At 29.5% G+C, this 18,671-nt stretch overlaps 1 protein-coding gene across 2 annotated transcripts in view; it reads left to right on the top strand.

Annotated features, from left to right (window-relative positions):
• LOC121132625 (neuronal growth regulator 1) overlaps positions 1–18,671 on the top strand; it is a 374,771-nt gene that overhangs the window by 295,800 nt on the left and 60,300 nt on the right. For both annotated transcript variants that reach the window (XM_040728061.2, XM_071886703.1), the window contains exon 5: positions 1,235–1,388. In XM_040728061.2, coding sequence (XP_040583995.1) covers positions 1,235–1,388 — 154 coding nt within the window. The remainder of the gene's footprint in view (positions 1–1,234; positions 1,389–18,671) is intronic.

Raw genomic sequence — 18,671 nt, forward strand, 5'->3', positions numbered from 1 at the left:
GCTGTAGATGGGTGAAACAAAACTGGATGTCATACATTGTTTTTAGTGATCTGTATTTCATGTTAAACTTTCAAACAGAAAATAGTGAGAGTTGGCAATTTACAATAGGAGGGTTGGGCCAGTGGCCCAACTCTCACTTGTCACATATAAATAATCTCTTCTATTTCTCTATATTATCTCTATATATTTTCTATATATACACTCTATTTCTATACATATATGTATAGGCCTACTATAGTCAGTGAATGATGTTGTCTTTATTAGGTGCTCATGGTATACTTTAAAAACATTTACATATATTGAATACATTATACGTGAAACAGTACTTTAATATACATAATATTCTAGTTTATATTATGTATAGTAAAGTACTGTTTCACGTATTATATATCGAATACATACATATTACGTGAAACAGTACCTTACTATACATAATATAAACTAGAATATGCAGACGGGAAGGGGAATAAAATAAAATAAGAATACACAACAGTTATTTTTACAGTTGAATATGGGTCGAGTGTACAAAAGAAAGACTACTAGGTCTATTGACAATGAAGGTGTAGCAAATGCAGCAGAACAGGTGAAAGATGAAAGTTGGGCCATTGTTAATAGCTTGCAAGATGTTGATGTTCCCAGAAAATGTAACTTTGCTACAAATTTAATTGATTAAATCATGTGCAGAACATGTCAATCTATCTTGAGTATAAATATAAATGCTGTAAGATCATTTGTTTACATATTATTCCCAAAAGACTGTAAAGTGGCCCAACCCTCACTTGTCTCCCCTATTCCAATTTTTAGAACAAAATCAATTTGAGATATTCATTTCAACTGTCTGAAATCTCCATTTTTCAATATTAGGATTAAATATGACACTTCTAGCATGAAAATTAAGTAATATCATGAATATATTTATTTTGGAAGTAACGGCAATTTGCCACCCAACCCTCGATGCATTGTGCAGCTAATGCTCATATTAAAAATCAATTGAAAGGGAAGTACATTATATTATATAAAAAATAATTAATATAACTTTAGATTAGGTTTAGCAACAAGCATGTGTAGCTTAAGCTCAGTCAGGTATTATTTAGGTCTCTAGACTAAAGTACTCCCTTTTTAACATTTAAAATTAAATGTATATATTATATAAATAAATATAAAAAATAATAAATTAAACATAAAGATTATATCTTAGTCATATTAATATTCATTTATTTTTTTTATATTTCAGCATCGAAATTACTTTCCCAACGGTCAAATCCAAGAAAAGGGAGCTCTTCTTCTTTTACCAGCGATCCATCATACCTACGCAGGAACATATATATGCGTGGCAAATAACAATGTGACATTACCCGTTAAATCTGAGGTCCGAGTTGAGGTTATGTGTAAGTATTAGATTATGATTTTTACGCTTATTTTTGGGGGTTTATTACTAGATTATGACCCGGGCGCGGGAAAATATATATTCAACATATTTTTTGGATTTTGGTCCAATAAAAATTTTTTATAGAACATATTTTAATATTTAACTTGTGAAAAGGAATTTAGTCGCTGTACTAGCCAAGTCTACCCAATCTGTGGTACCTGCCTCGCTTCACTCTTTACCTAACCTATAAAATCATGTAAATAAAGACCACTTGATCAATTTTAGTCCACCAAGGCACCTAATGGTACCATGAATTAATCTTTAAATAACTATTTAACATCCATGAATTTACCCTTTTGCATTGAATCCCCAAGATTCATTCTGAAAACGAAAGGAAAAATCCTTCGCTGTCCAAGTTTATCAATTCAAATTTTAATCTGTGAAATACTGTGCATAAAACAATTTCTTAAAATATTTTACTACATAACTCGACATATAACATAACAAAAGCTACAACTACAAAAACTATACACTACAATTGAATAATAGTATATTGGAGATTATTGAGAAAAAAAAAATCAATAACTTTTGCAAACTTTTCTTCGAATTATTGAATAGAAACTGATATTGAGAGGTAAAAGTAAGTTTTTGTAGGAACAATATTTTTATAATAATGCGGTCAGTTTTTACTTGTTCTTGCTATAAAGTATATCATTTAAATTATTGATTATCTTTATATCTGTTAATATAATTTTAGATCTCACTCATTGAGGGTACATTTGAGATATTGCAAGGATCAGTATAATGGGTTAAGTTACAACTAGTTATGCAATTTTCGTATTGTCTATTCTTCTTTTTTTTATGATAGCTACAGTAAAAAGAAATTCATTATTTTTCCAATAGATTTAGTAATGTGTATCTTGCGTTGTATAAGTGTGATCTTTTAGATGTATATGTAGATAACGAATTTGTACTTTAAAAAATAAATCCAACAGTTTTGTGATCGTTTGACTCAGTATTGTTTGAGCGTGCATCAAAGATGGACACCGAGAAAGAGAAAATACGCCATATTTTACAGTTTTTCTTATAACTTGGAGAAAACACAAGCCAGAGGGCTACATAGGGTATGTGAGTAGTGTTTATGGTCCTGATTAGGCTGTCAAAAAATACCAATATGACAAGATATTGCGATATATAGGTATTGATAGTCATAGAAAATATCGATACCGATTAAAACCGGTTATTACAAGGAGTTATTGAAAATAAATCGATATATTTATGGATCAGCTATCGTTGAGGAAAACAGCAATTACTAATAAGTTAGTTAGTAATATCAATAACAAATAAAAGTAGACGCCGATTGTTTTATTATGGAAAATCAAAATCTCATTTCAAGAGGTAAATAATATACTAAGTGAATTTACAAATTGTGGGTCTTGAGAGGCCGCCGTAGCTCTGTTAAGGACAATTACTCATTAAAATTATGCTTTAATATTTCTTTTTTATATTCATTGTGACCCCCCCTCCCCTTTGATGAATAGTCTATAGACACTCCTACACTGACAGCCATTGATGGTCCAAAAGCAAATACTCAAAATTAATCATACTATGTAAAAAATCGAATAACCAATCATTGTGAAAAGACTGAAATTGAGTCAGTATAATAATGGATCAACAAATAACCTATCTCTATTGGAGTTTTGACTTTTGAAAGTTCCATAGGCCAATTTTGTAATTTTTTTGGATTTCTCAGCTCATTTGATAATTGAAGGGCTTATTTTTTTAGCAAGTAATTAGAGGATACTTGATAAACATAAACTTATTGGATTTTTTATATATCTTGTATAATAGTGTCCCGTTCATGTGTAGCGTATTACATTATCTCCGTGATGAAATTTGAAAGACTTGGAAATGAGGAATATTTCGATGTAAAGAGAATTTTATCTCCAATATGACCATTCATCTCTAAAATTTTTAATGTTTCTTGGAATGCCAACGAAAGAGAAAAAGTTACACATCTCCTCATTGCCCATTCATCTGCTCAGCAATATTATAAATCCATGATAAATTATATCGAATCTATGTTACAGTTGACTCAGTATACTTTTTTTTGCCATAGTGGACACATTTTTCTTAACTGTTGGTTTTTCATTAGCTCTGTGTATGGTTACTTGGAATCCATAAAATGCAAACTCGTTTTGAACAGAAGAGTATAAGAGATTTGACTTAAAGTAATGTAACTTAAAAAGAAACTGTGTCTAACACCTTGAAACATTCTGCACCTTTTGCTTTTTCTTATTAACTATCTTTATTTTTTTAATATAACAAAAAGAAATCGATAAGATAAAAAAATAAATAACGGATCACTTATAAATAGGGAATCTAATGATATAATTCATTATATCATTTTTTTGTTACATTTTAACCATTTTCTTCAATTTAACCACTTATTTAAACTTTTCTAGAAAACATTTATTTATTCCATGTAAGTAACTAAGTAGTGTTGAGATCCTTGATCTTCATTAGTGTAATATTATAATATGGTGTTAAGCAATTTAGTTATCTAGAAGAATATCACACACAAAATAAGTTTTAGAATAGCAACGACATTCAAATATTCGTGTAGAAGTTCACAGAAGCATTTTTATATAATATAATCCCTTAACATATCCAAAGTACTATTTATGTACATAATAGTAGAATAGAATGTAAGTTATAGAGAATTAAATAAATATATAGAGAAAATAGAATTTAAAATAGCCTTCCCCTTGTTTTCCATTTAAGAGAAACTTACAAGTTTAATCCAATCAGGGGCGAGGCTTGGAGTATTCAGAATATATAAACGTTCACTTTGACACAATAGTACGAATTCGATCATATATAGATGCGAGTAATATGTGTAATAGAGACTAGTAATTTATGCCGCATGCATAGAGGACACTGCAGAACTCACATCATCAATCAAATAGTTTTCTTAAATTAGGAGATGGAGTAAAGTTGACTTAAGAAGAGATGGACTCAAGAATTTCAATGATGGAGCTATGGATGGAGGATGAAAATCTATTCATTCCTCATTGGGCCTTCCATTGGATTATTCTGTCTCTTTATGAAACTCCTGAGTTCTTATAAAAGTGCTAGAAGTATATGATGACTCCATAGAAGATCTGGAGTAATAAAATGGAAAAACGCGATGATTCGCTAGGTGAGAAGTAACTTGGATGCTAAGGAACATAAGCATAATGAAGGATTCTTGGATTAAAAAAGATTAGATCCACTGAGTAAAGCACAAAGAGGTGAGATCCCTGGACTGAATAGAACCTGAAGTTGAAGAGAAAAGCTGAGATGAGAAGGCGTCATCCATCTTGAACGGATATCTAAACGATAAAATATGAATTTCTAAGAAGACAGAGGATGATTGGATGCAGATCCATGTATCCGAATGCTCAGTTGGAAAGATTTATTCAAATCATGATAAATTAAATGTCTTGACTCACAGTTCCAACTCTTTACTCTTCTCACCTTCTGCATTGATCTCTATTTGTACACTATGGGCTATGGTATATGAAAACTTTCACAATGGAGCACATGAATCTTCAAACTCGGATTGAATGTTATAATATCATCATTATTCCCTTGGTTTTAAATAAGGCCTCAACTCTGCCTAGCTTAGCATACAATGCAATCAAAGAGGAAGGAATATATTTTCCATAAATCTTCCGCCTTGCAAAAAAAGATCAAGGAAAGGTTTGGTGGAGGCTTAGTACTCTTGAGTAGAGTTTTGCCTTAAATTTATATCAAAATTCTTAATAACCTATCGTATACCCGAACTTGAATTGAAATATGTAATCTCTAAATCGTGCATATATATCCGTGGTTAATGCTCAGCTCAGCTCTCTCCAATAAGTACTTCAACTCACTTTCTCCTTCATGGGCTGCTGTTCAAAGGGTCGTATGGTATTATAAACCTATCTATGATTCAACAAAAACGGTGGATATAATTAGGCAGAATTCATGGGAGAAAGCGTTTTTTCAAAAAAAATTCTAAAAAATCCAAAGTTAAGACAAAAAAATTGTTAGAACGTTAAAACTACCAGATACATAGCTGATAAGAATTAGTGAATCCCTGCGTGGAGTAGGGGAAGGAAATAAATTAACTTCACAATTCCAGGTATCTACAAATTGCCTCTTTTTCAATAGTCCTTGTATGGACTGCGATAAGTTCTTTAATAGTATTTAGCATTCTTTTGTTGATTGTCCTCTTGTGCGAATAACATAGAAATGATAAACCACAACATGGGATAAATTAAAGCTTTAATTTTATTCTCTCTTTCATCCAGAAATTCGTCACATGCAAGTCAAGCCATGCATTTTGCTTTGTTAAGTGCCAAGTCTTTCATTACATCAGAGCTAATTAAGTGGGAAAATATTTACAGGCAAGATTTAAAGTCAATAAATATATTCTGCTTTTTATCTCAAAATCCCAAATATAGATGTTAGTTTCTGGGTCTACGCCCTTGAGGGGATTCGGTATCGTATTTCTGATTCCCTCGGATACTATTCGACATTGATCGTACAATGGTATGAAAGAGGTCAACGACGTTTTAAATTGAGAATTTTTTCACCAGTTGCTTAATATTAATTAAAGAGGCAATACTTGTATTGTTGTTAGGTCTTGGTTAGGTAGTCTAATTTTAAGCTATAATACTTAGTAATGCAATTTTTCCTAACATTTTATATTGTTTTTATTCTTTACGTACATGATGAGCAATATAAAAAAAAAGACTTTATTAAAAATATAGTCTTGAGACACAGTTCCAACTCTTTTCTTTTCTCATCTTCCGCATTAATCCCCATTTGAATCAATAATTCCCTAGCTAAAAATTATGACGTTTTTTGCCAATTATCTTTATTTATTATCAATTGACTATCAGATATAATATTATATAATTAATTTATTATATCAATAATCAAATTTATACGCTAAGAAATCATTGGGCCAGTGTATCATAAGATTCTTATTAGTTTTAATCTTTTGTAATATATAATATATATTTCAATAACTAAATATCGTATTATGAAACAATCAACGACAGATCCCTCAAAAAAAATTGTGAGTGAATTGATCATGTCTATAATATAAATCTCAATATATTTTAATCTGAAATGATAAATTGAAAATTAATAATTCAACACCATGAGAAGTCTAGATATTTATATAAAAAAATACTATTTTATCAATTTATCTTAATTTCTATCCCACATCTGATTTTCTTAATTGCCACACCCATTCCTGGCTATGTGGATATTTTTCAGATTTAACTAAGTCCTTTCAAATACAGTTTGTCGAAACACTAAGGTTTAGGGTAATCCCTAATTTTTTTCCAAGGCAGTACTAAATAATTGAGGCAAAAGTAAAAAATATTACGACTGTCAACTGATGTCTTACATATGTTAAGTATGTAACAAATATTTTGCGCCTCAAAAACCATCACACTCATCTAGTGAAGTTTTTCCATCTTTTTATAGGAAATATGAAACTTAATTATTGAGTAATTTTATCTAACGTGTTAATTTGTTTTTGTATCTTAACTGTTTAAAAAAAAGTTAATCTTTTTCAAGAATCAAATTACGTTTAAAAAAAATACAATTCGGTTTTATGTAAATTTTTACATTCATTTAAAATTTTTATTAAAACTGATGAACAAATTAAAGTTATTGTTTTTTACTGACCAACATATCCAGTAAATAACGAGTAAACCCCATTTAATTTTTGTTTATTAGCCCTCAATTTGTTAAATTTTATTAACACCTGTTGCTACAAAAAAAAAAAAAAAATCGACTGCAAAATTTTGTGGCATAAGATTCGATGTTTCTGTGATGTTACTTAAAGAAAAAATAAATGTTACGTTAGAGTAAAATAAGTAGAACATTTAACAAATCATAGAAGAGAATTAGGAAAATAGTGATCCCAAAATTTTGAGCTCCAGTTTTAAATTTTACGGACACTTTGGAATTGGACTCAAAAACCGTCCCATATAACAATCTTGGATACAAGTTTACCCGTACGCACTACTTTCTTTTTCTATCTCAAAATTGGAGACAGCAACAGTGGAAAGTTGAAATTCAATTATCGAAACCTTTTAATAATAAAGAAATAACTTTTCTAAATGAAGCGACGAAAAAACTATATTATTAGAGTAGGAGGAGAGTGACTAAGAGTCGATCCGTGGACTGAGCATGAGGTCGGAGGAGATCACATCTCATTATTACTATTTCTAGGATGTGATATCCTATGGCCTGTTTCCTCGGTCTATGGATCAACTCCGAGTCCATCTTTCCCCTTCCCTCCCCCTGTATACTCAATACCACAATCTTTGAGTTATGACTTCATCATAGATGCCAGCTTATATTGAATAATCCTGATTTAGACTTTAATAAGACTAAGTTATGGTATTAAAAAATACTTTAAGTTTTACTAAACTAATTCAAAAAATAAAAGTATGTCCCTTATTACTATATTAGTGAAAATGATGCCTTGTAGAGGGTGATATAAATTTAAGATGTTTTTTCAAGGACCAATTACAGGGACAAGACAGAACTGGACGGGAAGAACATGGGACAAGAGGGTGTCTATGTCCCATATCAAGGACCATTAAAACACGAAATTGAATTGATGCCGTCCTATGGTATGAATGTGTCCTATAAAGTGTTATGTTTGAGCGTACAAAAAGAGCAATAACCCAGTCCTTATACAATAAAATGTGCATATCATTTTGATATTAATAAATTGATTCATTCAATATACATTCTAAATATTTATTTTCAAATCCTAAGTCGATTTTTGATATTTTTAATAAATAAAATGAAAGTAAGTTTATATTTGTATATAATATGTCAAAATTGATTTGAGTATTTATTGATGTAAATATATCAAAGAATGAAATGTCAAAATATCTGAGATTAATACAAAATATTTCAATTATTTTGAAAGGATTCCTTTAAAAATTTTAATAGAGTGTATTCTGGATGAAAATAATGCTAAATCATTGTGAAAATAGTTATGAGTACCCCGTCACATAAGAATAAAAATAAATTTGAATGGAATTTTAATATTATTTGAAAGTCATCTTATGATAAATTTGAGCAATCGTAACTGGTTGTCTTGTTGTTAACTTCTCTCTCTAAAGTTTTTTCTATCTTGGAAGTAAATAGTTTTAAAAATGTATAAAATATATCTGTATTTAAATTTAACTATGCTATTTTTTCGGCACTGATGCTACTTTAAATATATACAGCAGTAATTTTTTTTCTCCCTCCAAAAATTATATGACAGATAGCTGATACTAACAAGGTTCTTAATTCAGGAGTACCAGATGTTTAACTCCTGCCTTCTCCTTATGCTGTTTTTCCTTACAAAGAAAGCAATTTTACTTATAGCACATTGAAACACTAAATTATTCAAGAAAAAAATACGAATATCATACATTTTCATGTTTTTGATAGTAAAAGGCCCCTTTTTTTTTATTGTCGAGATGTAGCATTTTAGAAAAGATGTTTCTAAAAATGATATTTATTAAACTCCTGAACTCAGTGTGTACGTGTTCGTTATCCAGTCGCTCCAATAGAATGAAATATTAAAATTTAATATGTATATTGGGCTGTCCTGTTTTTTAAATTAATATTTGTATCCCCTTGCACAAATACTTTTTCTTCTAAGGATAATGAAAAATCTGATTTTGGCAAAGTTTGATGTCTCTAACGTCGTTTAAGGCGTAGTACAAGACATTTTAGTTAGGAAAAAATTGTATTTTTAAGTCAAAACATCAATTTTGACGTAATTTGAAATTGAAAAGTATGATTTGCGGGCAAACTTATATAATGTAACCTAGATATTTTTTTATAATTGGTCAGATGGAGTTTATATAATGTTTAGTTACACTTTATCAGTGCAACTTTGTCTCATCAATTAAAGAGGAAAAGAAAAACAATATTTATAATTGATACACAAAATGTTAAAAAATATACAAAGTAAAATTTTTAACTCATTGAATCAGATTTTTTTCCTGGACCTCTCAAAAGGTAATCGCCTTTTACTATGACCATATATTACCTTTGTGCCAAGTTAGATAAAAATAGATATTAAAATGGCTGCTAAAAGTCAGTATGTTGATATTTTCCAGGAACAGGCGGGAAAAAATTATCCAAAATCTGGAGAGTCTAATATATATTGACTTCAATTTTTTAGGTCGGGTAAGGCTAATTGTGCTACTAAAACGACTACTTATGTTTAATTATTCTCAGCAACAACTCTATTTAACCGATAAAGGAGAGAGTTAATATTAAATTCCTATTTATAAACCTCAGCATTCAAATATTCTGTATCTGATTAACATCTCTAATTGAAATGTCTTGAATTCTTGAACTCCATTAAATGATTGTCTAAATTGAAAAAAAAAATAAAAAAATAATGATAAGTATGCCTGTAGAATTCGACAGTACTTAAATAATATGCTTAAAAAAGGAAATTTGATCATAATAGGTTGGGAAAAAACTAATTTCGTATTTTTCACTTTATTTCAAAGTTTTGTAAGAAGTTACATCATCCGATTTAAGCCAAGTATACCCCGTTCTTCTTACCAACCAGGATACAAATTGATAATGCTCTTTTTGTAGAATCCCTGTTCCTGATTGTACCCCTTAGCGCTTTAGCCATAGACAGGAGCAGGTAGTAGTCGCCTGGTGCCCGGTCCGGACTGTAGGGTGGATAAATTATAACTTCCCATTTGAGCTCCCGTATTCTGGTGCGTCATCAAAGATGTATGCGGCCTGATATTGTCTTGATGATGATGTCTCCTATTCACCAATGCTGTCCGCTTCTATTCGATCGCCAGCTTCAAATGATGTAGTTGTTCACAGTAGAGGGCAGAGTGAGCGGTGTAAAATCCTGAACCACTTTTCTACAACACGAACCAAAAGAATATACGTTGCGAATTTTCTTGGTTGCTTTCAATGTGTTTTCCCTTTCAGGTAGTAAAAATATAAAATATGGCGAATGTCTTCATTTGAGACCTCCATAATCGACGCACGACTGAACCAACCTGCCACAATACTGTTGGTATTTACGGGAAATACGAAATTACTTTTTCTCCAACCTAATATGTATATTCTTCGATATAAACTCTCTCTTGGCCGTTATCAGTCAAGATATCTATTTTTTATAATAAATTATTTACTGTTTTTAATTAATGATTATAACAAAAAGTTGGGAAAAGGGAAAATACTTATAAAATACTACAAGATTGATAAATGATATATTTATATTTACATGATCATACTATTTGATAAATATAAAAAAAAGGGAAATTATAGAAAATAATGGACTTTGGGTTTATATAACAATATCTTATCCCATTACTACAGATAACTTTAGTAGTGAAAATATACATTAGTTTTCATAAATTTCGATTTCAAATATTTCATTTATAGCACAATTTGCTCTAATAATGAGCATTTATCAAAAAAAAAAAATGTGGGAAAAAATTACAAATAACTTACCGGCAACAAAATTCGCCAAAACAGCCTTAACCTTTTAGCAACGACGTGACATATATGTATGTGTTATCATCTTAAATTGCATCTAAATTTTGAATACTTCATTTTTTGTATTTTTTTTTCATTAAGCCTTTCTTTCTATTATTAGAGATTTCACTCATGGAATTCTAGATATATCGAAAACTATGGGATGATTTTTTTTATTTTTTTTCACTTTTTTTATAAACTTTATACAATTAAGGTGCTTAGTCCATAAATTATATTCAGATATATTTTTCGTCGGTAATTCTTTCAAAATAAGCACATTTAACTATATTTGTTGTAAGTAATTAGTTATTTATTTAAAAATTTTGATTCACAATCAATATTATTACCATTATTAATATACCTGCAGTTTCATCATTTTCCCATAAAATCATCTACATCAAAGGTTTTTACAGGAATCCCCCTTTACTTTTGTAATCATATTTATTAGCTTTATGACTGTACTGGGCCTACCCTGGATGGAATATTTTACAACGTACGCATTTTCTTATATTAAATTAAACACATATACAAAACTTAGCCTTAATTAATAATACTGGTAAGGATTTACCTGTAATCTCTCATAAAGAGATGTTATTATTCAAATTTACAATAACTAAATCTACCCTACATATACCGAGTGGTCCATTAAAATCTGAACACTTCGAATTTTAAACTTCAAGAACATATAATTTATTAATGAACAATATAATTTCAACAAAATTAAACTATAAATAGATGTATACCTGAGCTCTCTTAATCATTAATGAAGCCACCATTAGCGGTGACAATGGCTTCCTTCCAGGCGGCGACGGATGTAGTTCTCTGTCATGGCGTCCAGTGTTGGCTGACAATGTCTCTGAGGGCCTTGATGTTTAGATAACAGACACAAAAGGCCTTCCCCATGACATTCAAAAGAGTCTTGCTATTGAGGAGATGGGGTTTTTTCATTGCAGGTATCAAAGGTGGCCTCTCCACCCTTAAAATTATCTTTCCACCAACTTTTTCAATAGATATCATGGTGGTGGAAACATTATGTATTGAGCTATTTCTGTGATAAGGGGTAAAAACGACTTTACCTCATTGAAGGATTTAAATCTTAGTCGACAGCCTCCATCCCTAATAGTAGGCACTTAAAATGGGTCGTGTTATGTACCTTCCAGTACAATAATGCCCTAAGACATACCGCCAAGGTAACAAAAAAGTGTGTCTAAACGAAACATATTGAGGTCATGGCCTATCCAGTCTCCATACATAAACCCCATAAAAAAATTATCACTGGCAAACTTAGAAAATTGACATGGGATCAAATACTTATATCCTTTACTGCATATATGTTGGGGAAAATGGCCAATAAGATTTGCTCAAAATATATTATTATTAATAAAAAAAGTTAAGCCCTGTGAAAAACTTAAGATGTGCAACTTTATAATCTTAATTCTTAGCTATAATTCCGTTAATAATTGTAAAATATATTTGCAGAGAAGTTATTAAAGAAATTAACAAAGAGTATTTGTTATAAAAACCTAAAAATTACTAGGGCGAAAAGCTTTAAAAATTCTAATCGGATAAATAAATCGTTATTGCTATATTGAATATATTTCTTGATCTATTAATGAATTTTTTATTGATAAAATACGCAAAGATTATATTTTTACGGTAACACTCCTCAATCACTGTGTGAATAATTATGTGTGTCATATAGTATTTTTATATTATGTGATCAATTTGTTTGTAAAAATAATTATGAGGTCTGTTATCAAATGTAACACATCTTTGGAAATAAAATGAAAAATAAAAGAAAGTTAAAAAAGAAATGAGTTCTTACATTAAAATGGAATCTTCTTCGTATTTTCTTCTGCGTCTTACATTTTGCCATTTATTGATATTTTAAAGTTGATTTTTGTTTTTTTCTTGGCTCTCTCAAGCGTGTACTTTTATTCAAAATTAACACAGAATAACAAATAGTTAAAAAAACACCCAAACATAATCAAATTTAAATAAAAATTAATTTAACATTAAAAAAAGTTCAAGGCCACAAAATTGTTATAAGACACAAGACATTTACGCCAATTTATTTAAAATATTGAATATCAGTTTATCCTATTCCAAAGTTGATGTAATTAATTGTATATACCGAATTAAGCCATATTGCTGCTGGAGAAGTTTGGGTTCTTCATGGCTCGATAGGGCTGTAATTGACTTAATGATGTTGTAGGCAGTCTTTATGGCAATACCAATTGTCTCTGCAGTCTACTTGGCACTGACACCGGGGCAGTGGAGATCACCCCCGCGTCTCCTTTTTATTCTTGTATCTATATTTTTACAATTAGAAATTTGTTTATTTTGTTTTAGCTGTCCTATGGTTGTGTAATGAAACCTCGTAATTAAAAATAACGGAATGAAATCGTAATTAAATGCTAATGCAAGTTTTGAGCATCCAATTTGTATGTACAGGAGGAGTTTTTTAAAGATATTAATAGATGAGAGGTAATATTCCTAACAGTATTATAACTTAAACGTAATCAATTACCATGTGATATGAAAATTAAATTAAATTTTGTAAAGCTACTCTGATATGTACATTAGGGTAATGACTTCCTTTGTAAATTGATTTTGCGTAGTGTTAATGGATATACGTTTCTCTTAAAATAACAAAAATAACCTTTATTTGATTAAAATTTTATAAAAATCCGGCATCAATAAAGTCATAAAGGTCATTGATATGAATTTATGAATAAAATTATAGTCTAATATTTTAGCACGTATTTTTTGATATTTTCGGAGCTCCAGTAAAGTAATTTATTTTTAGTACGGTAATTTCTTATCAAAATCGTAAAGTAGCCCTAACCTCAGTGTAGTTCCTACAATATTTCAAAATTTAGATAATATATTTAATATACTCAGTTGTTTGTTATAAAAACGTTTCACAATAGGTGCAGAGCGACGCAAAAGTTGATCACAGGTCCCGGGATCTAAAATGTAAATCTAACATATTTTCACTCGTAGTTACACAGTGGCTTGCCGTAGTATTAAATTAATATTAGTCTTGTACAGATCCTGTCGTAAAAAAATACAACTCAGCGCTGAGATTCATTAAATGTATTGCAACTCATTTTAATTTTTGAAGAATTTACAGATTTGGATATTATTTTTAGGTTTGTATTAAAGTAATTATAATATCAATTATATAGACACATCTATATACCTAGATTAGCTTATTATATAAATTTATAATCAGTTTATGCATATGGTTTTTTGCTCAAATTACATTAAAATAAAAGTGATTTAAACTTTAAGAGAAATTATTGGGGGAAAAAGTTGGGGATATGAAGTTATATATACGTCATTACTGGAATGTGTATTGTACGTACATAAAAAAGACTTTGTTCAAATAAATATTCTTGGAGCAGACAATGAATATCCGTATAAAAAATGATGAAATGCAACTTTTTTCAGTGAAATGAATGAGAAGTATATTTATTCACATATTATTTCCAATGTGCAACACTTTTTCAAAGGATTAAGGGTATTAACTATTCTTTATACTCATATATACTGCGACACATTAGTTTTTTATAGTTGGATGTCACTTTTACATTTATTATTATTATTGTTATTCTATACATTATTCAACATTCAAAAAATAAGAATGATTGAGCCTTCAATGATATATGTCTAGCACTGTTTTTATACAATTCAATTGTAGAGTAAATAATAGGGGCAGAACCTGGAGAATTGGAGCACTTGATTTATTTAAAAAAATATCCGGACTAAACTTGATATAATTAAACTAGACAGAGTAATCTTGCCGTTTAGTACCGTCAATACTTTTGTGTTTAATTGTTTTGGTTGAGGGAATGTAGTTTTACCGACTCCCTGGAGTAAATGTGAGTCAGTTGTTTGAAGGACTTACACGTTTATTTTTGATTATTCCTTGTTTAATACTACTAAACACTAATACAATTAACCATCACCATCTTTTTAAAGGGATTTTTTTCCCAAATATTTTGAATATTTTTTGTTATAACATACAGTTTAAGACCGCTGTTTAACAACAAACATGTGTTGGACGTAGGATATTGTTTGTTGTCTTAGCAGCTAGCCAGAAGTGTTCGGAGCCAGTTAAAATAATGACATGGATCAAAAAAGTATTTATTCCCCAATCATGGAAAAGGCATAGTGTTATTGTTGCGATCGTTGCTGGACGAGAAACTTCTTAAACCTGGTCGACTGGTCCATTGTATGGAGAGTCAGGAAGGAGCTGAAAGAGTCTGGAGGTGATTATGAATTAAAAGAAAAGCGTATTGATCATAAGATGAAGTTGACATTTTTGTCAAAAATTATTTTATAACTTTGTTGGACACAGTGTTTGGCCTCGAAGCTCATTGGAACTCAATCCCATGGACTTCTTTTGTGATGGGTGCAGTTGAGCGACACGCAAACAGATCCTCCTCTAACACCAAATTCAATGCTATTCTCAGGATCCGGGATGAATTCCGGAATATGCCAAAAGAAACCGTCATCAAGATCTGGTGTGTTTCCAAGGCTAGTTTTGGACAAAACTGACGCCAAAAGCGATTATAATGAGTGATTTTTTTATTCAACTTTCATTTGGCATTGGTTTTTCCTAAAATTGGATATTTTTTTAAAAATCGTTTTACTTTTAAAATAGAGGTCTCAGGCTGTATAGTATATGATATTAACATTTTGGGATGATATCGTACACAAACTAATTTTAGGCCTTAAAATTGGTCTACTGAAAGAAATTACAAATATTATTTTCTTACAATACTGATATGAGTATCATGCTAAAAATTTACCAAAATCAGTGGACGAATAGGTTCAAAATTAAAAAAGTAGTTGTTTTTATGGTTTAAAGTTAGAACAAGTAAACCGAACGATATCAACCGAAGGTTTGGCTGACTTCAAACACTTTGATGTATATATATATATATTTTTTTTTTAATAATGTGGCAAGTAAACTAATAATGATACAAAAAATATAATTAAGTTGAAATGTAGCCAAATACCTCTTGTTTAATAGGGATCTAACTTTTTTTAAATTTGGCTCATCCTTGAATGTTCACTATATCTTTTTTTTTTAAACAATAACTTTTATTTATGTATGCACTACATATGAATAATTAGTTAAGTTAATTTACATGGTCGTGATTTTTATATATGTTATGAGGAAATATTCAAATAATATGAAACGCCGGTATGTACACACACAAAAAAACCCGGAAAATTATCGTTGTCACCCATCGGTGGAGAACAGTTTATCTGTCATGACGTTCTATTTAATTAGCTACAAGTAGCTATGAGATGAAGGAAGTAAACAAAAAAACCATCATATATCTAGCATTGATATATATGTATGCAGGAACTACAGCAATGTTGATCCTCAACGCTACCCTGAGTTTTACAAGGATTTACACTTATAACTCAACAACATATCGTCAGAGTTACTATTTGTCTTACACGCACGAGTGATTATTTTATACATATTGTTCTCTCTTTAAGAATGAAAGAATAATATGAACTGCTTTGTATTTAATCTCTGGTTAATGCTACTGATATTTTATTAGGTCATTTTTTCTTGTTCTTTTAATTGTGTCTTTAATATATGTATATATTCATTGCCCTTGTACTTAAAAGTAGAAAAAAATACATGAAGAACATAAATAAATAGAGAAAAACTTTTTTTTTCCTAGATTCTTCATAGATTAATCAAATTTTCTTTTTCTATAAATGTTAAAGATTTTAACTTAAATATTATATGTTTATATATGCTGAAAATCGGCATTAAATAAAGTAGGCGTGTAAGAGTCAACTTAATAAAAATATTAGATAACTAATTTGAAATGAACGTTATCGGTAATAAGGGGCCAAAAATATTCTATAATTTTCTAGTTCATAAAATATTTAATGCATGATTTTTTTTATAAATTTATTAAATACAGTTCAATATATAATCGAAAAGTATGATAAAAATCAATTGCTTTAAATTACCGTCCGAAAAGGATTATCGTTTTTTATTTGTACAGAATGTATAGGCAAATATATATCAACAAAATCTTGTTTTTTTTTTTTTTTTGTAGTTATACGATTTTTTGTCCTCGAGTGTTAAGAAACCCCAGGAAAGTATTCCCATTGTAATTTAAAGGGGAAAGTAACGGGTTGTTAATAATTAATGACTTTTTGTAAGATTTTGATTATAAAGAAATCATTCTCAAATGTAATTAATTTTAAATATTATAAATCTTCTTGCAATTGTTTAAATATTTGAAAACACGTCAAAGATTAACGTCTTCTTAAAGTTTCCTTCATTTCAAAGTTATTTAACATAACTAATTATCTGCTTTCACACAAAAATGATAAGTTTTCTTGTTCAATGGTTTTTTTAGTAGAAAATATGCATATACCTATAATCATTTGTAATTAAATTTACATAGATTTGAATAATTATTTCAAAGTTTTTAAATATTTTTTAAACAAATATAAGTAAGAAATCGTACATTTTCATGAAATAAAGATACCAAAAACTTGACATTTATATTGAATAGAATGTTTTTAATATATATTTTTAATACTTTTCAAATAGTGTTAGATTAAAAATTAACTACTTCAATTTTTTTTACTTCTTATGGGATAGTCTTCCCAGTTTTAAGATTATTTTTACTGATAAATTCGGGTCTTTTCTATATATTTTTTATAAATGCATAGGGCACGGCGTTACCTTGAAAAGCATAAAAATACAGTGTATTTTGTTGTTAGCTGTCGATGTTTTTGTATATTTGCAAAGTTTATTGGTTGAATTAGAATTAGCTATTTTTTAAACCGCGAACAATTACCAACAAAAGTTCAATAGTTGAGAAGATTCGGCTAACTAACAACTGATTTTGGACTTTTATTTATGTTTCTTTTCAAAGGAAAGGTTGTGTGACACATAAAGAATAAAAAAGATACAGATTTCATACCAATAACGTTTGCACAGAAAATAAATTACTCAAACTTGATACAAAAATAAGAATGTGGGAATAGAGTTTGATTGAATTTTTTTTAAAAGTTATCAAGAAGGTGAAACCACTGTACTTCAATGTAGGAAAAGACAAATAAGTAAAAAAGCTCATAATAAAGAAAAAAACAAATGTTTTAATATCTTACTGCAATATGCGTCCTCAGTTCTTGTGTATTTTTCAAACTACTCCGAGAATAGCTCGGATGTTGACCAAAAAATTATTTTTTCATTATTTATAAATAGTAAGCACTACTAATTTTTGGTTTTTATTCAGCCAACTAAAAAAGTTTGAGAAGGACTGATATGCAGATAACAGGCGTAGCTGTTGAGACTCGATCCACCACCATTTTTTTTTTTTTTTTTGGTTTGATCTTAAGTGATTCTTCTAGACCAATTTGGACCGAAAAATTGGTCCAAATTGGTGCACAGTGGACCGATTTTTTTTCGGTTTCACTTTATAGACCCATTTTTTTCGGTCTCATATATTATGAGAGACCAAATTTCTTTTTTTTCTAGATCAACCTTCATTGATTTTTTCAAAAAAAATCTCAAAAGTATACGATATGTTATAGAAAATAAATTTATTCAATCGATTACATAAGCAAATCAGTTGAGTGATACATACTAAGTCGTAAATATTCTTATTACTTCGACATAGTTTGTATTATTATTTTGTGACTGAAGTATGAGTAGATTATGTCT

The sequence above is a fragment of the Lepeophtheirus salmonis genome, chromosome 2, assembly GCF_016086655.4.
Source record: "Lepeophtheirus salmonis chromosome 2, UVic_Lsal_1.4, whole genome shotgun sequence".
Taxonomy (NCBI): domain Eukaryota; kingdom Metazoa; phylum Arthropoda; class Copepoda; order Siphonostomatoida; family Caligidae; genus Lepeophtheirus; species Lepeophtheirus salmonis.